The 23,077-nt window shown below is 46.4% G+C and overlaps 2 protein-coding genes across 2 annotated transcripts in view; one reads left to right on the top strand and one right to left on the bottom strand.

Moving 5' to 3' along the window:
• Nucleotides 1-6,464, bottom strand: part of DNAJC7 (DnaJ heat shock protein family (Hsp40) member C7) — a 40,682-nt gene extending 34,218 nt beyond the window's left edge. The window contains exon 1 of the mRNA XM_083407795.1: nt 6,331-6,464. Coding sequence (XP_083263921.1) covers nt 6,331-6,458 — 128 coding nt within the window. The 5' untranslated portion in view covers nt 6,459-6,464. The remainder of the gene's footprint in view (nt 1-6,330) is intronic.
• Nucleotides 6,465-7,411: 947 nt separating this feature from the next.
• NKIRAS2 (NFKB inhibitor interacting Ras like 2) lies at nt 7,412-22,758 on the top strand. Its single transcript, XM_083408050.1, has 4 exons — nt 7,412-8,423; nt 9,963-10,093; nt 14,797-15,038; nt 20,166-22,758. The coding sequence occupies exons 2-4, from the start codon at nt 10,000-10,002 to the stop codon at nt 20,403-20,405; spliced, it is 576 nt and encodes a 191-aa protein (XP_083264176.1). The 5' UTR covers nt 7,412-8,423; nt 9,963-9,999; the 3' UTR covers nt 20,406-22,758.
• The last annotated feature ends 319 nt before the right edge of the window (nt 22,759-23,077 follow it).

Below are 23,077 nucleotides of genomic sequence, written 5' to 3'. Positions count from 1 at the left end.
CCTTTTTTGAACATTTTTTGGAACCCGAATGTGAGACGCAGCTTCTGCTGAATGCAAGAAGCTCTTGCAACCAATGGGAAGCTGTGCCTCGGTTTTCAAACGTTTCGGAAGCCGAACGAGCTTCCAGAATGGATTTTGTTCGAGAACCGAGGCACCACTGTACAAAGCTACACCCACAGCAAATCTTGATAGCTATTCCTCTTCTTGTTAAGAGCTATTCCTCTTCTTGTTAAGACGCCAGGGCCTCATAACAGACACAGCAGAGGGACGCTTCCATGGTATTCCTCAAGTAATCATGGATGCATGGCAGTGCTCTCACCCTGTGCTTTCAGACACACACTTTCCCTTCACACCTTCTATGGAGTTGCTATGGCACCATGTAGAGAATAGGCATGCCTTTCCTTGTAACATGTGAAAAGACCCTGAGAAAGTCATAAGGGATAGGGACAGGCTTCATGAGCAGAGTCCAAATGTGTTTCTGCAACATAACTCACTTGTTCCTGTGCTCCGGATTACATTTGTTAATTTCTGACTTAAAAGGGAAAGTAAGTAGGGGAGAGTTTAATGTCGCAGGAGGCCACAAGGTTAGCCTCTGGGCCACAAGGTTAGCCATGTTATCTATCATCTGGCCGTTTAAAACTCACATTTTGATTTGAAAAAAAACACAGCTCACTTTCCTAAAGGAATCTGGTCAAACATACAATGTACCGTATTTTTCACTCTATAAGATGCACCAGACCATAAGACGCACCTAGTTTTTGGAGGAGGAAAACAAGAAAAAAAATATTCTGAATCTCAGAAGCCAGAACAACAAGAGGGATCGCTGCGCAGTGAAAGCAGCGATCCCTCTTGCTGTTCTGGCTTCTGGGATAGCTGCGCAGCCTGCATTCGCTCCATAAGACGCACACACATTTCCCCTTACTTTTTAGGAGGGAAAAAGTGAGTCTTATAGAGCAAAAAATACGGTATTTCCTGTTAAAAGTCTCTGAGAACCCAGTAGATTAGTTGGTGGATATCACAAATAACGTGCAGGCCACTCTGTGAGACTTTTGGGAAGAAGAGCAGAGTTAAAAACACTTTAAAATAAATAATGCCTCTCAACACCTGCAGTTACTCTGGTGGAATTATACCACTGCACCAATACTAAGGCAAGAGTAATTTTACCTCTGAAGGCAGGTAAAGCAAATTCCATGGCGAGTTTTAGAATTACATTGGGAATGTCCAAAAATATGCATCTATCTATTTTAGAAGCCAGGAACTGTAAACGAACAAGCAAACAAAAACAATCATCCAGGTTTTTCCAGAGTCCCAAGTTACACCTGGAAATTTCCACATGAATGGTGATGAACACATTTCTAGCTTCCTTGTCCACTTGCATGCTGTCTCTTGGGGAGTTGCCCCAGTCTCCAAGGCGTGCTGCAGACTAAAGACTACTCAAGAGAAAAGTCTCACTCTAGATACAGTTCTGATATACACTCCAAGGACCTTCTTGGAGCCACCACCCAAGGGCAAAATACAATGAGTGGGTAACTTCTAAGCTGTTTGCGTTCCATGTCCTGCAGTGAACAGATGAACTTCATCTGCAGGGTGACTTGGAAGTAAGGTCAATGGACAATATTTGTCATCTCTTTGACTCCCGTGTATTTTTATAACTTTGACACTGACTATTTATTGCTTGGGCCATCTCTGCCAAGATGCCATGCCAATAACATGCTCTGCAAGTCAGCTTCCCCAAGTTACTTCTCTCCCTCTTCTGCACTCTTCCACAAACATTTCAGCATCCCACAGGGCTGCCTAGATTAAAAGTGGTTCTGTTCTTCTTCCATAGTTCTCAAAGTATAACACCAAAAGACTTCTGAAACTAAGAGACGTTCGATAGGGGAATAGACTCCCATGAGGAGTGGGACTCTCCTTCCTTGGAAGTTTTAGCAGAGGATGGATGGCCATCTGTCATGGATGCTTTAGTCGAGATTCCTGCATTGAAGGGGGCTGGACTAGATGATCCTTGGCCTCGGGATCCCTCCCAACTCTACAATTCTATGACTCAACACAAAGAGAGCAAAGGCCTGGATCACAGCAGGAACCAATGTGTTTATCAAAATAAGAAGAGCTCAGTTGGATCACGGACAGGGTTTATAGCTAGATGCCTCAGGATGTTGAAGAAGAGACCTCTGCTCCCAATCCCAGTCTGTTTAAATCACAACTATTAGGAACGGGTGTTAGGCTAGATACATTGAACATCCTACCAAATTGTGGAAAAGAAGCCCTACCACCTTGTCTTTTTGGACTTGCTTACAATATTGGCTTTTCCAATGAGCATTTGCAGGGAATTCCAGAGGTACTAATAACCTAATGTGACTCTCAGCCATTCATAATATCATCCTTTGCGGCCGTAAGCAGGATCACCCAAGCTATGTTGTACTGCTGTGGTTTTCAAGTTTCAGAGAACCCTTTCTATATTGAGTTACCTGCTGAAGAACAAGATTGGGGAATGTATTTGGGGAAGCAGTTAGCAATTGGGCACTGGGAAGGCCCACTTGGTGACAGTCTTGCTTTGTTTAAAAAGGAGTATTGTTAAATACTGTCTTGCATCTGCACATAAAGGAAGAGACCAGTAATGACAGGGAAACAGTTCAGTGTTTTCTGCAGTTAATATTCTTCCCATTAAAGAAACCCCTAATAAACTTCGAAGCAACCACAGAGCATCCCCTGCTATACCATTTACAAACTCACACAACAATAGTACCAGGTGTTATTTAAAGGGGGGGGGAGAAAGTTTTTGTCTCCTTTCTTTTATCAAAACAGTGACCTCATGCCCTGGTATGCCAAAGTGAACTGTTAGAAGGTTCAAGGGCAGAGCTACTGGGTAGCATCTACCAAAGTTGTTCTGTTAGCACAAAACTTCCACCTGCACAACGGATGGGACTTCTTCACCCTCTTCTATCCCTGTGCCCTGCAAATCTCTGAAGCGTGTGTGTGTGTGCATGTGTGTGTGCGCGCGTGCGCAGGGAGAGGACAACTTCTTTGAAGACAGCCCATTGCTTCCAGACATCTCCTCTGGACCTGTGTGTGGGCAACAAGAGACCATATGGTACTCCTTGTGACTGGGGTGGGGGTGGTTTACTAGGTGCTGCTACTTTTGGAGAATCAGCCTGGGCTTTGCCTATGGGAAGCTAACATTCAAACCCCACCTAAGCCATGAGCTCACCAAGGGCACATCACTCTTTCTCACTGAGTCTAACCCATTTTACCAGACTCCCTTAAGGAAAAACCACATTGTTTACCTTTTGCAAAATGGTTAATCACAAGTGCTGTGAGTCAAGCTGGGAGCAGGACAGCTAAATTAACCGTTCCCTATCTCTCATTACTGTAATAACTGTGACACACCCCAAGACCGTAGGGCAGGAAAAAAGTCCAAAGAAACACGTGCCATTTCCTTTCCCCACAAAAATCTCAATCAGTTAAGTTAGGCAGCCAGAAAAGGATTTCCCCCCCTTCTGTCACATCTCCCTGCTCATTCGGTCAGACAAGGTCACCGCTCCAGTAGTTACCCTGGAAGTTGCTACTATACTTAATCAGATGACTAGTCTATGTAGCTCATTCTTATCTACTTTACAATGAAAGGCAGTTGCTGTCCAGCATTTCAGATACAGTGGTACCTTGGGTTAAGTATTTAATTCGTTCCGGAGGTCCATTCTTAACCTGAAACTGTTCTTAACCTGAAGCACCACTTTAGCGCCACCCACGTCCATACATGTTCTCTAATTTCTTAGGAAATACTGCATTTTTGTGTGTTTCCCCCTCAAACCAGCTCCAACCCGAATTGAGAAAAAGAACGACCTAGGGCTTATCCACACTTACAGTGGTATCTCGGGTTAAGTACTTAATTCATTCTGGAGGTCCATTCTTAACCTGAAACTGTACTTAACCTGAAGCACCACTTTAGTTAATGGGGCCTCCTGCTGCTGCCGCACCACCGGAGCACGATTTCTGTTCTCATCCTGAAGCAAAGTTCTTAACCCAAGGTACTATTTCTGGGTTAGCGGAGTCTGTAACCTGAAGCATATGTAACCTGAAGCGTATGTAACCCGAGGTACCACTGTACATGCTACCCCCATCAGTCTTACTTGGGAGATACAAGGGATTGAACTTGGGAGCTTTTGGCCGTCCAGATGTTGCTGAATGACAACTCCCATCACCCCTGCAAACACAGCCAAAGGCCAGGTATGGTGAGTGTTGTAACACAGCAACATCTGGAGGGCCAAAGGTTTCCTGGACCTGATGCAAAGGGTGAGATCTAGCCATTCCCTCACAGAGAACAAATCACAAGTTCTTGAATTGTTATCCGAAACTCTCCGCAAACCACGACTCAAGGGCAATCGGTTTTCACAATACACCTCTGGACTAGTCACTGACTTAGCCACAAGATAAGTTTAAAATATTTATTTTTCTCCCCAAAGAACAGACCTGGCTGTAAGCCAACCAGGCTTATAAGTGAGGAACGAGTGGAAGGTTAAACCCTCATTTCTATTGAAGCAGTCTTCTAGTGACTTTCGTAAAACAATTGATTGCTTCCACTTAACACCAGACTTGCAACTTTTATCAACAAGATGGGGAAATGCAGTGTCCCACCAAATATTTCAAACTGGAACTCCAATTAGTTCTCTGCAATAAATGAACTAATACAAACCAACCAGAAACACCAATATGGTATTCATCCCCATTTATAGAAGTTGTATGGCACCTCCCACTGGAAGAACAGCTTTGATCCATCCCCAACCCGAGAGGGCACCCCATGCTGCACTCATCACACTGTCAAAAGGACATGACTTCTCCCAAAGAATCTTGGGAACTGTAGTTTACCCCTAACAGAACTACAATTCCCGCCACCCTTCAGTCCCCTGGATTCTTTACAGCTGCAGCAGTGTGTATGTGTTTTAAGCATATGATGTGTACGCCGCCACAATCCCTAACCCCAACGCTTCTAAAACTTTTACCCACTATGAGCACCGTTAGCTGCCTTGAGCACCATTTTGAGGAAAGGTGGGACATAAATTAAACAAATAAAAATGAACCAAACAAATACAGTTACACTACGGCAATACTGGGTCGTATGCCAAGGATCCCTGGCATGTGAAGGTATGTGAAGCGCTTCAAGGACTTTGATAAATAATAACGTAATCCTAAATACACTTAGAACTGCAGCATTAGGGAACAAGGCCCATTGAACTCTGCCTTAAGCGCACACGTCAGACTCAAAAGAGGATGAAAACTCCTGGGATGAGCCTTGGGCTCTTTTGCGGACTAAACCCTCACATATACACACTTTAAAATCTCAAATACAGTGGTACCTCGGGTTAAGGACTTAATTCGTTCTGGAGGTCTGTTCTTAACCTGAAACTGTTCTGAACCTGAAGCACCACTTTAGCTAATGGGGACTCCTGCTGCTGCCGTGCCGCCGGAGCACAATTTCTGTTCTCATCCTGAAGCAAAGTTCTTAACCTGAAGCACAATTTCTGGGTTAGCGGAGTCTGTAACCTGAAGCGTATGTAACCCGAGGTACCACTGTACCACTTTACTGTATGGGACCAAGGATCCCTCTTGCACAACATGCTATTCCTAACGGTGTGCAGTTAAGAGGCTTCAACAAATCCTAATAAGTGGAGAATTAAAGGAGGAACCTTCTAGGAACATAGTAAGCTGCCTTATACCAAGTCAGAACCGCTGGCCCATTTTGCTCAGTACTGCCTGCACTGGCTGGCAGCATCTCTCTGGGGTTTCAGCCCAGGAAGCCTCTCCCCAGCCCAACCTGGAGTTGCCAGCGGGGACTGAACCGGGGACCTTCTCCTTGCAAGGCAGACTCTTGAGGGGTAGCCCCCCTCCCATGACTCACCCTCCCAGCACCTGGCATTTCAGAAGCAGCACACGGGTCTACACAGGCCAGCCTCTCTCTAAACCTTGGCCACCCCCCCAGGATCTTGATGGACTACAGCTCCCATCATCCCCCCGGCCATCTAGGGAAGATGGGGGTTGTAGTCCAGCGACACCTACAGGGAATACACACAGTTAATTGGCTTTATCCTACGTCCTTTGGGGCCACAGCTGACGACAATGCACCTCTCTCTCGCGCGCACCCCCCCCAACCCCCACTTACTTCCCCGTCCCTCACCTGCAGTGCAGGCCCCGCCCCTCGCCGCCTTCTCCCCTCCCCCACCCGCACACCGAGGCATCCCCTCACCCCTCCATGGGACTCCCCCCCGCCGCTCGAGGGGACGGGAGAACCCGTGTGGGGAGTGTGCCTGGAGGAGGTCCTCGGGCGGAGGCTCTTACCTGCGCGTCCCCGCGTCCTCGTCCTCGTCGCTCAACATCGCCGGCCCCTCAGGGTGAGAAGGCGCCACCAGGTTCGCCGCCGCGGGCGTCATGATCACGTCGCACTCGCCTCCTCCCGCCGCCGCCATCTTGGCTTCCTTGTTGCAGGCGATCAACGGCCGGCGAGCCGGGAAGGGAGAGAAAAGGAAGAGAGAGAGAGAGAGAGCAGGAGAGCGAGAGCGAAAGGAGGACGGGAACGGAAGCTCACACGTCCACTTCCGGAGAACGAGTCGTGGTGGGTAGAAGGTCCACTTCCGGCTTGGCTGAACAAGGAGAGGAAGGATCGGAGTCCGCCAAGAGGGAACCCCGGCTCCTCCTTTTTTTTTTCTGTGTGGCGGGAGGAGCCCCCTCACCACGTGAGAGGAATAAGCATAAAAGGGACTCAAAAAGATGGATAATTATTATTTGCCCGTGCTCACCAATCCAAATCTGATCTGCATCCGGAAGTTTTTAATGTTTGACGTTTTATTATGTTTTTATGCGTCTTGGGAGACGGCCAGAGTGGCTGGGGCAACCCAACCAGATGGGTTGTGTATTATTATTATTGTTGTTGTTGTTGTTGTCACGATGTTGTACATCGTATGATGCTCTGGCATTCGTTCTCTCTCATGTCAGTCCACAAGTAAAAAATGATAATTGTTGCAACTGTTTTACTTTACTTCTGTATGTTCACATGCAACCAAGTTTGTAAATCTGTGCAAATATTTTTTGTTTTGTTTTGAATTTAACAAAATCAATAAAAGGACAATTTAAACAAGAAAAAACCAAAATCTGAGGCTGGCCTGGGGCTCGTTGCTGGTACTGGGTTCCCTCAGTCCTTATTTTTGCCTGTTTAGGAAGGAGCTTCATTGAACACAGCTGGATTCATCGCTTTAAAGAAGAAAAACCTATGTAAAAACATAACTAACATTTTACATAAATACATTTGATCACCCTGAGAGAAACAACAGAAGGATATGACAGTGATAACTTTCCTATAGTCCTCATTTCCAACATCTGGTCCACTCAAAGCTTTAATCGGAACCTGTGACCTGTCCAGATGCTGTTGGATTCCAACTCCCATCAGCCGCAACCAGCATGGTCAATGGTCAGGGATTATGGGAGCTGTAGTCCAAAAAAGTGGTGGTCTGCAGGTTCTTCATCCCTGCTATATAGCTTTAGAACACGAGATTTTCCTTTAGCTAGCATGACTAATGGTGGCTTTTTATGGCTAATGGTTGTTAATAAACCTATCCTTCTCCACTAATCTTAGGGCTCCCCCACACTTCCTCTTGTGCTGTACCTAGAAAGCATGGGTCCAAGAGGTTTTTAGGTGACCCCACCATTCTTGTTCACCATTCAGTGGTAAATCCAATCCAACTCCCATCAGTGGCTCGGATCTGGTGGAACGCTCTGTCACAAGAGACTAGGGCCCTGTGGGACTTGACATCTTTCCGCAGGGCCTTCCACCAGGCCTTCCCCTCCTTTGGTAATCCTCAGAGAACTCTAGCCCAATGGTTGCCATTGATTTGATTTTGAATTGATTTTAAAATGAATTGATTTTAGAACGCTGTGTTACTTTTATTGTTGTTAGCCGCTCTGAGCCTGGCTTCGGCTGGGGAGGGTGGGATATAAATAAATATTATTATTATTATTATTATTATTATTAACAGCAGGTTTTCCCAGGGGAAAGCAGCCAGTGGCTATCCACCTTGTGGCAGAGAATTCGTAAGTTAATTGTGAAAAAAGTGTGACCACAGTGCATAACCATTCTTTCTGTTGTGGTATTCCACCATTTCCCCCCATCCCACAGAAACGCACACTGTGCACTGTGCAACTCTTCTGCACTGTGCATTTATGCTGCTGTCTTAAGTGTTCTGCATCTGAAGTGCCCTTGGCAATTGCAGAGCATAGCAAAGCAACATTTCACATGCAACCCTAGATGGAGCTGTGGGCTGCATCCTTCTCTTTCTGCCACTTCTCCTAGCTCTGCTGACTTGTTGGCCCTCAGTTCCTCTCCCGGCTGAAGCTGAAGGCAGAAAGTAACGAAACAAAGGGGCAAGCGCCTTGGGAAGGTAAGTCTATATAGCCCCATGCAGGTGTGCACTGATCAGCTGGGCAGGATCAGCCAAACTTTCTCAGATGAAGCTCTCAAAACAGGACGCACCATTTAGAAAAGCATAATCAGTGTGGAATTGCATGCTCACGTCATACCAAGGGTTTATGCCACTCATTTATGTGACAGCAGACCTGTGCACAGGCCCAACAGGGAACAGCCACCAGTCCAGGCTTTCTGGTTAGCATACCTGTATGACATACGAGGAAAAGAGTCTGGCAGTGCCTTGAAGAGGATTGTGTTCGTTGTTGGCATAACCTTTTGTGAATTAGAGCCTACTTCGAGGCAAGATCCTCGGCCGGGCATGGAGTAAAAAGAATTAGGAATAGTGGGGCAAAAGTCTAGTGAACTTTGACACTTCTATGTGACGTAGAAAATGTATGCAAGATGAAAATAGCGACCTTTTTGCAACAACAATGAAAATTTTTCTTTTCTGCGCAGTGCTTGAAATAGGCAAGAAACGCATGACTTGGACTCCTTAGCAGGTTTTGAATAAACATCCACAAATTTATTAGTCGAATATATGATAGACAAGGCAAGGATATGTACAATTTTATATTATGCAGAGAATAATATGTGCAAAGAAACCAGAGAGGGGAGCTGAGGGAAGTCCTGGGTGGGAGGGAGAGGGAGGGATGGGGGAGGGGAAGGGGAAGGGAAAAAATGATGTAATTGAATGCCTGGATTGATAAATTGATATTATTATTACTCCCTCCTTTGGCAATCTTTACAAAACTTTAGTTTATGGTTGCCATCAATTTTGATTTTAATTAATTTTTTATAAGGTTTTTATAATGTTGCACTATTTTAGTGTTGTTAGCCGCCCTGTGCCCGGCTTCGGCTGGGGAGGGCGGGATATAAATAAAATTTATTATTATTTATTATTATTATGTTGAAACTGTTTAATAATAATAATTTTTTTAAAAAAAAGAAATGCATGGACATGATCAAATCAGATTGCAGGGTAACATTTGATACATTGCAGCATTGGAACAATACATTCCTCAAATAATAAAATGTGTGAATCAGATTCGCCGAGCTGGAGTTAAGTTTCTAGAGCTCCTGACAGGGTCAGTCGAAAGCAAGACTGCTGGACCTTGCAGTGTGTTTTCCCCCTGACGACTGATCCTTTTAGGGCTGCTTGCATTCCTGCTCACGCCCTTTCCCCCAATTTGCTGGTGCAAACCTGGGCTCCAGGCAGCCTGGCTGTTCTGCTGGAAGTCCCTCCCTGAAACTCCAAAAAACAGCCTCAGGCACATAGCTCAGCGACAGAGTGTTTGCATGCAGTAGGTTCCAGGTTCAGACCCCGGCTCCTCTTGGTATGGCTGGGGACAGACTCCTGCCTTAAACCTTGGAAAGCTCTTGTCAGTCCGCATAGACGATAGGGAACTAGACAGACCGATGTCCTTTGGTGCTTCCTTTGCTCCTGCGCCCACACAGAGATGTGTGGGTGTTTGTATGCGTATGTATGTTTTCACCGCATGCCTTCCATTTGCAGCTTCTTGCATTCTTCCTCTCCCCCCACCGACCAGAAGATGGGGAAGAGCTGCAAAGTGGTAGTATGTGGCCAAGCCTTCGTGGGGAAGACCTCTATCCTGGAGCAGCTCCTCTATGGGAACCATGTGGTCGGTGAGTGTTGGCGTTCAGCTGGGCACAACTCAATAGCCTTGCTTGTTCAGGCCTAAACTGGTGCTTAAGAATAATTCAGACCCCCTCCAAGTGTCCCTATTTTCTGGGGACAGTCCTGGATTTACAGAAGGCGTTCCGGTTTCTGAGTTGATCCCGGAATGTCCTGCGTTTCCTTAGGACGTCCCTATTTTCATCAGAGAAATATTGGAGGGTATGGTAGGATGTCCCTGTTTTCACTGGAGAAATGTTGGAGGGTATGGAGATAAGGAACTATACAGCCTTTAGAAGACACCTGAAGGCAGCCCTGTATAGGGAAGTTTTTGTTTAAAGTTTAATTATGTTTTTATATATGTTGGACACCACCCAGAGATGGTGGGGTAATAATAATAATAATAATAATAATAATAATACGTCCCATTTTCCCATTTTCATCAGAGAAATGTTGGAGGGTATGACTATCCTGCTTGTTCAAGCCTAAACCATTTTTAAAGGCTAATTTACTGTACAGAGCCATTGCAAAAATTAAAGAGAGTCTGTTGCTTGCTTATGTATATCCTGCCCATCATTGGGAGTGATTCTAAGTGGCCAGGGAGAAACTATCCTAGCATGGGTGCCATGTTAATTGGGGATTGTCACCTGTTTTACCACCCCCTGGCCTCAGCTCCAATGTTCTTCTCAGGCCCCGATTCACAAAAAGATTGTAGCAGTAAGTAAAGTGTTTCTATCAGTTACTCTGCAGCTCCAGAATGAATGTCCCTCTCTCTCTCATTGGCGGGTCTTCTGGAGAGGGTGCAGAATCCCACTCTTCTGTCTGACCCACAGCTCAGCTGGTTAGTTCTTTAAGTGCCGTTCACTCTGTTTTGTTTGTAGGGGGTTAATAATTATTTTTGATTCTTTGCACACTGCCTGGCGATGCAGCTTGAAGAATTAAATATATAGCCCCTAGAAAGTTAACATGCAGTGCAGAATCGTGAGCAAAGTGGAAGTTCAGTTTGACTGGGTTACACGGGACCCAGGGAGAGGGGGAATTTGATGTGGTGTTAGTTAGGCAGGCAGGAGAACACAGACGGTTGGGTGTTTGCCAGGGGCCCAAGGCCAGCAGAGGGCTCATTACCCTAGCATTACAGTGGACGCTCAGGTTGCAAATGTGATCCGTGCAGGAGGCACGTTCACAACCCGCAGCGTTCACAACCCGCAGCGCCGCGTCTGCGCGCGCGCGGTTTGCGGTTTGGTCTTCTGCGCATGCGCAAAGTGCAATTTAGCATTTCTGTGCATGTGCGAGTGCCGAAACCCGGAAGTAATCCGTTCCGGTACTTCCGGGTTTCAGTGCATCCGTAACCCGAAAACGTGCAACCTGAAGTGTCTGTAACCTGAGGTATGACTGTATTACCATTTCCACTTTGTAGAGAGCACCTAAGAAGATCAAATGCAGCACAAGATCATGCTCAGTTTGCAAACCCCACCTCTTTCAGGTTAAGGGCCCCCACAAAGGATACTGTTGTTGAGAGCGCCCATCCCCACCCCCACCCCCCAAAAAATCCTGGAGTCTATACTGAGGGTGGGTAAAGGGCCGAAAGGCTGGTCGGCTGACAAAACTGAATTCTGGAGACAAAAAAAATGCAGAGGCAGAGTGTCAAGAAAAATGTGGAAGAAGTTGAGTGCTGCTGGCAGGAAAGCTGCAGACAGGTGAGGCAGCTTTGGAGTCTTACACAACAGGCAAATCTGTCTCAACCAGTCGTGAATATGTGGCAAACCAAATACTGCAGAAGACAGTAACCTTGGGCCACATAGCAATTGCACTCAGGCTGCATTCTTCTTCTTCTTTGGCGATCACTCGTAGCCGAGTAAGATTGTCTTCCATAAACACGGTTTTAACAGTGGGTCCGTAAGTGACTGTGGAGGCCAATTCTGGATCCACACGTCCTTCCGCAGTGGGGACATTGGTATCCGGGCAGGAGTTGATCACGGTGTGGATTTTCCAAGCGTGCCTTCCTCTTAGCACGTTTCTCCCTTGCGCCCTGCGTTTAAGCGTCTTCAAAGCCCCCGACACCTTTGGTAAAGGCTGTTCTCCAGTTGGAGCTCTCGCAGGCAAGTGTTTCCCAATTGTTCGTGTTTATACTACATTTTTAAAGATTTGCCTTGAGGCAGTCTTTAAACCTCTTTTGTTGACCACCAGCATTACGCTTTCCATTTTTAAGTTCGGAATAGAGTAGTTGCTTTGGAAGACGATCATCAGGCATCCGCACAACATGACCAGTCCAACGAAGTTGATGTTGAAGAATCGTTGCTTCAACACTGGTGATCTTTGCTTCTTCAGTACACTGGCATTAGTTCGCCTGTCTTCCCAAGTTACTGACTTAAAGGGCAGCTAGGGGCTTATCCACATTTACTTTTCCTCCAATCTTTCCAGGCATGGTTCGCAATTAAAAGCTCTGTGTCTGAGCACCCTTTCTTTTCCTGTTTGCTGCAGAGCTTCCCCCACAAAAACTCACTCTTTAAAGCTCAATCAGAGGAAACAGCGATCCGCAGAAAACCCAAACTGACATTTGCTCCGATTCAGCTTTAAAGAGCGGTTTTCGCAAGGAATGCTTGGAGCAAAATAAACCTGGGTGCTTGGAGACGGATCTTTAAATCACAGACTTCTGCCTGGAAAGAGCAGGGCAAAAAGTACAGTGGTACCTCGGGTTACATACGCTTCAGGTTACATATGCTTCAGGTTACAGACTCCACTAACCCAGAAATAGTACCTTGGGTTAAGAACTTTGCTTCAGGATGAGAACAGAAATCATGCTCTGGCGGCACGGTGGCAGCAGGAGGCCCCATTAGCTAAAGTGGTGCTTCAGGTTAAGTACAGCTTCAGGTTAAGAATGGACCTCCAGAACGAATTAAGTACTTAACCCGAGATACCACTGTAAGTGTGGATAAGCCCTAGGTCGTTCTTTTTCTCAATTCGGGTTGGAGCTGGTTTGAGGGGGAAACACACAAAAATGCAGTATTTCCTAAGAAATTAGAGAACATGTATGGACGTGGGTGGCGCTGTGGGTTAAACCACAGAGCCTAGGACTTGCAGATCAGAAGGTTGGCGGTTCGAATCCCCGCGACAGGATGAGCTCCCATTGCTCGGTCCCTGCTCCTGCCAACCTAACAGTTCGAAAGCACGTCAAAGTGCAAGTAGATAAGTAGGTACCGCTCTGGCGGGAAAGTAAACAGCGTTTCCATGCGCTGCTCTGGTTCGCCAGAAGCGGCTTAGTCATGCTGGCCACATGACCCGGAGCCTGTACGCCGGCTTCCTCGGCCAATAAAGCGAGATGAGCGCCGCAACCCCAGAGTCGGTCACGACTGGACCTAATGGTCAGAGGTCCCTTTACTTTACCTTTATGGATAGTGTATAACATATTTTTTGCACTGCTTTCCAAAGCAGTGGTGGGAACAGACCCGATGCAGGGCAAATCGGAGTGTGGACACAGCCCTGGTCCCTGACACAAAGTATGGCAATCAGTCAGACCAAGAGTTGGTTCTCCTTGCCCCCAGCACAGGTCCAATTGTGTTTAACAGCTGCATGGCAGGCAGAAATCCAACAGGCGCAGCTTTTTCCTGGCGTAGAGATGCACCAATGACACTATGCTGCAGTTATTTAGGGCCAAACTGAATATGACATTAAATGCATCTTTGCCTGTTTTGTTTTTAAAGGCAAATTCCATCAGCTTAGTAGGGCTGGTAGTTACCAGATCAGGAGTGGAGAGAGAATGTAACTTTTTCCATATGGAACATTCCTCTTCTAGAACTGAGATTTGCATTTGGAGGAAATTATTCACAGGCACTAATGGAATATTTCTTCCAAATGCTGATAGCAACTGCAGAGACATTTGCTTTTTTGGGTGGGCGGGGAGTTAGCAAAAGATTCTCTAGCTACTGTACAAAGTAAAGGTAACGGTGTTGGCCCATAAGAAAAAATAAAGAAAGGAGCATTGTATGGAAATAATGACCAGGTGGAATTTAGTAAGTTGGTATGTGAAGAAAGGACGTGGGGTTCCTAGAATTGGAATAATTATAAGTTGCTATAAAAGAGGAAAAGTTCCCAATTAGATATGAATAGGCTCTTCTCGCTCATCTTTAAGCTTCGCAGGGTGCAAATAACTGTATTTAAACGAATTACATTATTTATATGTATTTTTAAAATTATGCAAAGCATAAGGTAAATATTGTGTATGCCGTATTTCTCCGTGTATAAGACACCCCTATGTATAAGACGCCCCCTATTTTGGGGGACTCCAAATTAAGAAAACACCCCTCAGCACTACCCGTGTATAAGGCGAGCCCCAATTTTAAACCTAATTTTTTGATTAAAAAATTTACGTCTTATACACGGAAAAATACGCTAATTACACATTATTTTGTGAACATGTGTATGATATTTTCAATTTGTAAATAAAACCCTAAATCCATAGTAGAGTACTAAGTTTGTTAGGCCAGCTGCCAAAATATCACACGAGATTATGAGTTCTCCAGAACTCCTAGTTTACCTGATGGAAGAGTTCTGGAGAACTGAAGAGCTTGCGTGTTATTTTGTTCTGGTTGGCCTGACAAAAGCACTGCCCCTGGCTGCTGCGAGTATGGAGAGAACGACTCCTTCTGAGAAAACACTCCCAATAATTTCTGCATGTCCAGTAATGGCTGCCCTCTGTCCCGTTGGCTGTGTGCAGGTTCAGAGATGATCGAAACCCAAGAGGACATTTACGTGGGCTCCATCGAGACGGACCGGGGGGTTCGGGAGCTGGTGCGCTTCTACGACACCCGAGGCTTGAGGGATGGGCTGGAATTGCCCAAGCACTGTTTCTCCTGCACCGATGGATACGTGCTGGTTTACAGCATTGACAGCAAGGAGTCCTTCAAGAGGGTGGAGGTTCTGAAGAAGGAGATAGACAAGAGCAAGGATAAAAAGGAGGTTGGTGCGTTTACACCGAAAGGTGTGTGTGTGGGGGTCCTCAAGTGGGAGGTGGGCAACCTGTGGCCCTCCAGATGCAGACTCCCAGACCTCCAGACTCCCATCAGCCCCATTCAAGATGGTCAGTGCTGTGGGATAACAGAGGCCATAACGTTGCCACTCCTGGTCTAGAGATCTCTGGCTTTTATTATTTATTTATTTATTGAATTTATATACTGTGGTACCTCTGGTTACGAACTTAATTCGTTCCGGAGGTCCGTTCTTAACCTGAAACCGTTCTTAACCCGAGGTACCACTTTAGCTAATGGGGGGCCTCCCGCTGCTGCCGCCGCATGATTTCTTTTTTCATCCTGGGGCAGAGTTCTTAACCTGAGGTACTACTTCCAGGTTAGCGGAGTCTGCAACCCGAAGTGTTTGTTACCCGAGGTGTTCGTAACCCGAGGCACCACTGTACCCGGAGGTCTCAGGGCGGTTCACAGAAAAGATCACAATATATAAAATCAAAAGGAAAACAATAATCCAATAACCCTCCCCCCACAAAAAAGAGCCACATTTTAAAAGGGTATAGGATGTCAATCAGATCAACCAAAGGCCTGGTTAAAAAGGAATGTTTTTGCCTGGCGCCTAAAGGTGTATAATGAAGGCGCCTTGGGGAGAGCATTCCACAGATGGGGAGCCACTGCAGAGAAGGCCCTGTTCTCGTGTTGCCACCCTCCGCACCTCTCGAGGAGGCGGCACACAAAGGAGGGCCTCGGAAGATGATCTCAGGGTCTAGGTAGGTTCATATGGAAAGAGGTGGTCCTTGAGGTATTGCGGTCCTGAGTCGTTTAAGGCTTTATAGGTCAAAACTAGCACTTTGAATTGGGCCTGGAAACTAATCAGTAGCCAGTGCTGTTGGACCAGGATCAGTGTAATATGCTCAAACCATCTTGTTCCGGTGAGCAACCTGGCCACTGAATTCTGCACTAGCTGAAGTTTCTGAACCGTCTTCAGAGGCAGCCCTACGTATAACACATTGCAGTAATCTAAACTTGAGATTACATAGAGCATAGGCAACAGTAGTTAGTCTATCCCTGTCCAGGTAGGGGCGTAGCTGGGCCACCAGCCAAAGTTGATGGAAGGCACTCCAGGCCACAGAGGCCACCTGAGTTTTTGAACTTTCTTTCCTCCAACGCTTTACAGATTAGCATCACATGGTCATGGGGCGCAATCTAGGGGAGGGCAAGGCTCCCCCACAATTTTCAAGGAGGGGACCAGGCTGCCTCAAAATTCCACAGCAGCCATGCATTCACACTCTGTGGGACGTGCTTGCGCCGTGCGCATAAGCCATGACATGTCAGTACGCACCATGAAGTGTGCACATGGCGTGCTTACGTCACACGGCCCTGGCCCCTTCAATCTCAAGTGCGCTTGCCTGTACATCATACATTTAAAGCAGAGGTCAGCAAACTTTTCCAGCAGGGGGCCAGTCCACTGTCCCTCAGACCTTGTGGGGAGCCGGACTATATTTTTTGGGGAGCGGGGAAATGAATGAATTCCTATGCCCTACAAATAACCCAGGGAGGCGGGTAGCGCTGTGGGTTAAACCACAGAGCCTAGGACTTGCTGATCAGAAGGTTGGCGGTTCGAATCCCCGTGACAGGGTGAGCTCCTGTTGCTCGGTCCCTGCTCCTGCCAACCTAGCAGTTTGAAAGCATGAAGTGCAAGTAGATAAATAGGTACCGCTCCAGCGGGAAGGTAAACGACGTTTCCGTGCGCTGCTCTGGTTCGCCAGAAGCGGCTTACTCGTGCTGGCCACATGACCCGGAAGCTGTACGCCAGCTCCCTCGGCCAATAAAGCGAGATGAGTGCTACAACCCCAGAGTCGGCCACGACTGGACCAAATGGTCAGGGGTCCCTTTACCTTTACCTTTACAAATAACCCAGAGATGCATTTTAAACAAAAGCACACATTCTATTCATGTAAAAACACCAGGCAGGCCTCACAAAAAACCCAGAGATGCATTTTAAATAAAAGGACACATTCTACTCATGTAAAAACACGCTGATTCCCGGACCGTCCACAGGCCGGATTTAGACGGCGATTGGGTCTTAGTTTGCCTACTCATGATTAAAAGCATATTTCAAGCATGTGACGTCCCCCCAAAGGATCCTGGGAACAGTAATTTGTTAAGAGTTCTGTAATTATAGCTCTGCGAGGGGCATGAGAGGTCATGTGCTTTAACTATACGGTGTGGAAGAGATGCCACAGATTCTCTTGCATGCTGTAGAGGGCCTGTCTTCAACTGACGGGTCAGTTCCCGCTACAAGGTCGCGGCTCGATTTAAAGTGAGTCATGGAAAAACATGAGGACTGTTGCTGAGGAGAGGAGCGAAGAATGCACTCTGGGGCTCAGGTCTGGCTAGTCTCTCAGGTCGGGCAAGCTTTGGGAATATTTGGGTCAAGGCCTGCAAAAACAATAACAGCTGTGTTTGAGGGCCATAAACTAACACGTGAGGGAAAAACCAATAAGCACTTTTAAACTTGCATCAAAAAACTTTTAGCCACAGTGCCTTTTGAAAAACATGATGAAACCTTGAACTGATTTGAATGCAATTGCCAGAGAAAAATGTGTAATAATTACATGTAATAGCCAGCAGAGCCTGTATTGTTAGCTTGTAAGCAGTAGCTAAAAGGGCAAAAAATACTGGTGTTTCCTCACCCCCTCACCCACCCACTCTGCAAAATAGACAGTATTTGCCCTCTTATTTTGAGTTTTGACATTTTAGCTCTTAAGAAATCCTTATGCACTGTAAAACTTGTAATCAAATCACACGAGTGAATGGCAGTCCGGTAGAAGAATTCAGCTTAAGAATCATAGAATTGTACAGCTGAAAGGGACCCCAATAGTCATCTAGTGCAGAAATCTCACCTAAATCATATATGACAGAGGGTCGTCCAACTTCTGTTTAAAAACCTTTGAGGAGGAAGAGTTCACCACCTCTCATGAGCGTCCGTTCCACTAAAAATCTTCTTCATTTGGTGTTCTGTGGGGACTCTCACTTCTGCCCCAGGGGACATTTAAAAATGGCTTCTCACTGCTAGCGGTTAGAATATTATATGCTCAAAAACGGAAGGGCAAAAAACTCCCAACCAAAGAACAATGGCGATATTGCTTGATTAAATATGTGGAACTTGCAACTATGACAGTGAGAATAAGGGTCCAAGATGAGAGAATGATATGGGAAGAGTGGGAGTTTTGGGGGAGGATTTAAAGAGATACAATAAACTAATAAATTTCCAAGTAGGGTTAGAAATATGAACAGCAGTAAAAAACAGTACGGTAAATGTTGTGGGGATTGAACCACCGACTCTCCGATCGGCAAGCGCAAGAGATTCAGTGGTTTAGACCACAGCGCCACCCGTGTCTCTTAAGGTGTACTTAAACCTACTTGGCACCAAAGGCAACAAGAGTTTTGAAGGGTTATTTATGATTGATTGTAAAAGGGCATTAAAAGAAACTTTTTCTGGTGACTTGCACATGGGGTATTTTTAACCTCTGTTTAGCTCGTCATAATTTCCTTAAACCCTGTTTTACTCTAGAGCAGGGTTTCCCAAACCTGTGTCTCCAGCTGATTTTGGACTACAACTCCCATCTTCGCTTGCTAGCAGGACCAGTGGTCAGGGATGATGGGAACTGTAGTCCCAAAAAAACCAAGCTGGAGACAGAGTTTGGGACACTTTGCTCTAGAGTCATCTTGCTATGAGCATTCATAAATAATGCTTTTAGGAGAAAGGCCAAAGGGGGAAAGGGTGTAGCTAGAGGAGAGGGTGTATTCTCCCCACGACACCAAATTGACGAAGAAAAGCCACTAAAACCTCGGGCTGACCCTGAGCTAGGTCTAGCTATCATGTCCCATGAGCTGAGAGCACATCTTGTACTTTCCTGACAGGGGAAGGTTAGGTTGCTATTGCTGAACAAGCAACAAAACAGTCGGACTCTTTCCTGCGTCACAACCCCAGGCTTCCAGTCCTGCTCACTGACTCAGGTCCCTGGGAGTCGTTCCCACCAACTTCAGAGCTTCAAGGCACAGCTGCTACCATAAACACCAGTACTCAAGTGGAGAAACTGCCTCCCTCCCCTTGGCTTTTGAGCCCGACCAAACTATTGATAAAGGAAATTATTTCGTTTTTGCCTTTATGCCCCACCTTTTCTCCAAGGAGTTCAAAGTAGTGTACATGGCCCAGTATACCTGAAGGAGCGTCTCCACCTCCATCATTCAGCCTGGACACTAAGGTCCAATGCCAACAGCCTTCTGGCGGTTCCCTCACTGCGAGAAGTGAGGTTGGAAACCAGGCAGAGGGCCTTCTCAGTAGTGGCGCCCGCCCTGTGGAATGCCCTCCCATCAGACGTCAAGGAAATAAGCAACTATCTGACATTTAGAATGCAGTCCTGTTTAGGGAAGTTTTTAAGGTTTGATGTTTTATCGTGTTTTTAATATGCTGTTGGGAGCCACCCAGCGTGGGCGGGGTATAAATAATAATAATAATAATAATAATAATAATAATAATACACAATTCTCTTCCTCCTCATTTAATCCCCATAACCCTGTGAGGCTGGTTAGGCTGAGAGGCAGTGATTGGCCCAAGGTTACCCAGCAAGCTTCATGGCCAAAGGAGATTTGAACCCCGGTCTCCCAGGTCCTAGCCCATGGGTGGGCAAACTAAGGCCCAGGGGCCAGATCTGGCCCAAGCGCCTTCTAAATTCGGCCCGCTGATGGTCCGGGAATCAGCGTGTTTTTACATGAGTAGAATGTGTCCTTTTATTTAAAATGCATCTCTGGGTTATTTGTGGGGCATAGGAATTCGTTCACCCCCCCCCATAGTCCGGCTCCCCACAAGGTCTGAGGAACAGTGGACCGGCCCCCTGCTGAAAAAGTTTGCTGACCCCTGTCCTAGTCCAACACTCTTTAACAACTATACCACACTGGCTATACAAGAATGAAACTCGCCCGTAACTGGTTGCCCCTCTATCCTGCTTCCTTAATCTGGTGACGGAGGAAGGGCCCACCAGCCTTGCTTACGTGCAGATCTGTGCATTTCTCGTTTGTTTCACGCCAACTTGTCGTTTTGTTCCGTTTGCGATAGGTCACCATCGTGGTCTTAGGCAACAAGTGCGACTTGCAGGAGCAGAGACGTGTGGACCACGACGCAGTGCAGCACTGGGCCAAGGCCGAGAAAGTGAAGCTGTGGGAAATCTCCGTCGCCGACCGCCGGACCCTCATCGAGCCCTTTGTCTACCTTGCCAGCAAGATGACGCAGCCGCAGAGCAAGTCCGCCTTTCCGCTCAGCCGCAAGAACAAAAGCAGTGGCTCCGTGGACGGGTGACTCGGGTGCTCTGCCCACTGTATCTCGTGGACCTGCATGCGCATGTCCTTACCTTGAGCCAATGTGAAAAGGGAACACCCAGTAGCAGATACCTGATGAGCCACTTCTTTCCTTCCCGTCTTTGCATGTCCCCCCCCCCTCTTTTTTTAAAAAAGGAGAACACCACAAGTACACAGTGGACGCCACTTTTGACTTGAATGGGGAAAAAATGTCTGAAGCTGACAGCACATGCCTGAGTCAAGTGCCAACAGGTGTGTTGTGCGATAAAAAGAGAGCAGCCTGGTTGCTGTCACAGGTTAGGGGCACATTGGTGGCTTAAAGCCCAGTGAGATTGCTTTCTCCTCACTGAGATTCAAGTCCGCATTTTTACAGAGAGAGGGTGGGGATGTCTTAACCTGAGGCATGTTACCGCATCTGTTTTCCTGCATCCAAAGCAAAGTATCCCATTCAGTGAAGTTGCCATCTGAATGCGCAGTGGCTTTCACAAGTGTACACACCTCAGCTTATGTTTCCAGTGGGGTGGGCGTTGGTTTGAGATGAGGGGGAAACACCACACGGCAGTATTTTTCAAGAAACTACAGGATACAGATGGATTGCGGCTAACGTGTATTTGGCTTCAGACACGAATGGTGGAAGTGCCACTGGAGTCCGAGGAAGTGGTAATGTGTACCCAGCCATGGTTGAATATTCAACCATGTTTGGAGCCATTCTTGTTTTCCAAGCGGCTTTGATATTAGCCTTGGAAACCTGTGTTAAGGGTACCAAATTTTTGCTTTTGATTTGGGTCCCGAAGAGCAGCATGAGCAGCAGAGAGGGGAGTCTTCTTTGACCGACCCCATTTCAGTGGTGACCCTAATTCAGTTCCCTTCCCTTCCTTCTCCTCCTGCCCACCAAGGGAGGGTGAATGCTATAGGGTGAAGCTGCAAGGCTATGGGGGGAATGAGGACAGTGGAATGTGCTGTTCAACATGGGAGCAAGCTCATGGCCAAGCTAATCTGTTATCTCCCAGACTTCTGGGCTAGCAGGAAATATCTGCAGAAAGGCTGTATTTGTTTATTGAGAAGAGAATGCTGAGTAATTGCAGATGGAAGAAAAGCAAACAGTGAAATGCCTTAAGTTCAAGGCTGATCCTGGTGTGACTGCACTTCCTAACGATTAGTTTCCAGGCCCAATTCAGAGTGGTGGTTTTGACCTATAAAGCCTTAAAACGGCTCAGGACCGCAATAGCTCAAGGACCGCCTCTTTCCATATGAACCGACCCGGATCCTGAGATCATCTTCTGAGGACCTTCTTCTTGTGCCTCCTCCTCGAGAGGTCACGAGAACGGGGCCTTCTCTGCAGTGGCTCCCTTCCTGTGGAATGCTCTCCCCAGGGAAGTTTGCCTGGTGCCTTCATTATAAATCTTTAGGCGCCAGGCAAAAACGTTCCTTTTTAACCGGACCTTTCTTTGATTTGATTGACATCCAATGCCCATTTAAAATGTGCTTTTTGGGGGGAGGGAGTTATTGGGTTGTTTTTATTTTGATTATATATTTTGTGGTTTTATATTTTGATTTCATTCTGTGAACCGCCCTGAGACCTACGGGTATAGGGCAGTATATAAATTCAGCAAACAAACAAACAGACGTATGGGGAAAGTGTCATCCCAGGAATGGGATTTAACGCTTTAGGAAAGCCGATTTTGGTTAAATAGATTGCTCAGTTGGGTAGAATGTGGTGCTCATAATGCCAAGGCCACAGGTTTGATCCCTGTATGGGGCAGCTGCATATTCCTGCACAGATGATCCTCAGGGTCCCTTCCAACTCTACAATTCTATGATTGTATATATATTTGAAAACACTCCAGTACATGAGATGGGTTTGATTTTGGACATCTCATGAATAGCTTTTCCAAACACAGTGACCCTGCTTTCCCAATCTGGTTTAGGAACAGTTATAAGCAATTTCTTAGACAGCTGGCATCAAATTAAGACTGCAATTCTATACATACTTACTTGGAAGTAAACTCCACCAAGCGATGTCCAAGGAAAGATCACTACTTAGTTGGGATCAAGAACGAAGGTATAATAGTCGTCCAGAGATCGCTGGTTATGATAACAGCTAATAAGTGTATTGGAATCCTTTTAGCTCTGGTGTGTAAAACTATTATGAGGAATGCAGAATATATTATTACTTCTTTTATTAATAAAAGTTTTAGGTTATTGCGCTTTCTTCCTGCACACGGAAAACTGGTGTCTTCCACCGAGGTGATAGTTAGGCTGCATGTTTATTTGGGCAATATGCAAATATATGTAAACCAACTGGTTTTGCAAAATATAATTGGCCACCCAAGAATAAATAAATCTGCAACCAATGAGCAGCCCTGGCACTTTGTTCCTGTTCAAGAATGGTAGAATCTGGACAAGCAGCTGAGCTCAGAGATGCACTGAAGGCTACAGAGGATTTGAGACCATCATGGGCACTCCCTTCTACTTTTTGCTAGATTTGTAACATTAGAAATTTAAACACACACACACACACTACAGATGTGGAGTAGGGGTGGCATCTGAGAATTGTAGTTCAGCAACTCTCTGCAGGAGCAGATCCCCCCCCCCAATATAAGGGTTAAACCTAGAATTGAACCCCTCATCCTAGATGCCGTTTTCCATATCCAGACGTATATTTCTTTTGTA

This window comes from Podarcis tiliguerta (assembly GCF_965153285.1).
Source record: "Podarcis tiliguerta genome assembly, chromosome: 13".
In the NCBI taxonomy this organism is placed as follows: Eukaryota; Metazoa; Chordata; class Lepidosauria; order Squamata; family Lacertidae; genus Podarcis; species Podarcis tiliguerta.
This window is presented reverse-complemented; position numbering and strand designations above follow the sequence as displayed.

Excerpts from the sequence above, each read along its gene's own strand:
- NKIRAS2 (XM_083408050.1), top strand. The coding sequence starts at position 10,000 with ATGGGGAAGAGCTGCAAAGTGGTAGTATGTGGCCAAGCCTTCGTGGGG. Across the intron at positions 10,094-14,796 it reads CTATGGGAACCATGTGGTCG|GTTCAGAGATGATCGAAACC; the intron begins GTGAGTGTTGGC and ends GGCTGTGTGCAG. Across the intron at positions 15,039-20,165 it reads AGAGCAAGGATAAAAAGGAG|GTCACCATCGTGGTCTTAGG; the intron begins GTTGGTGCGTTT and ends CGTTTGCGATAG.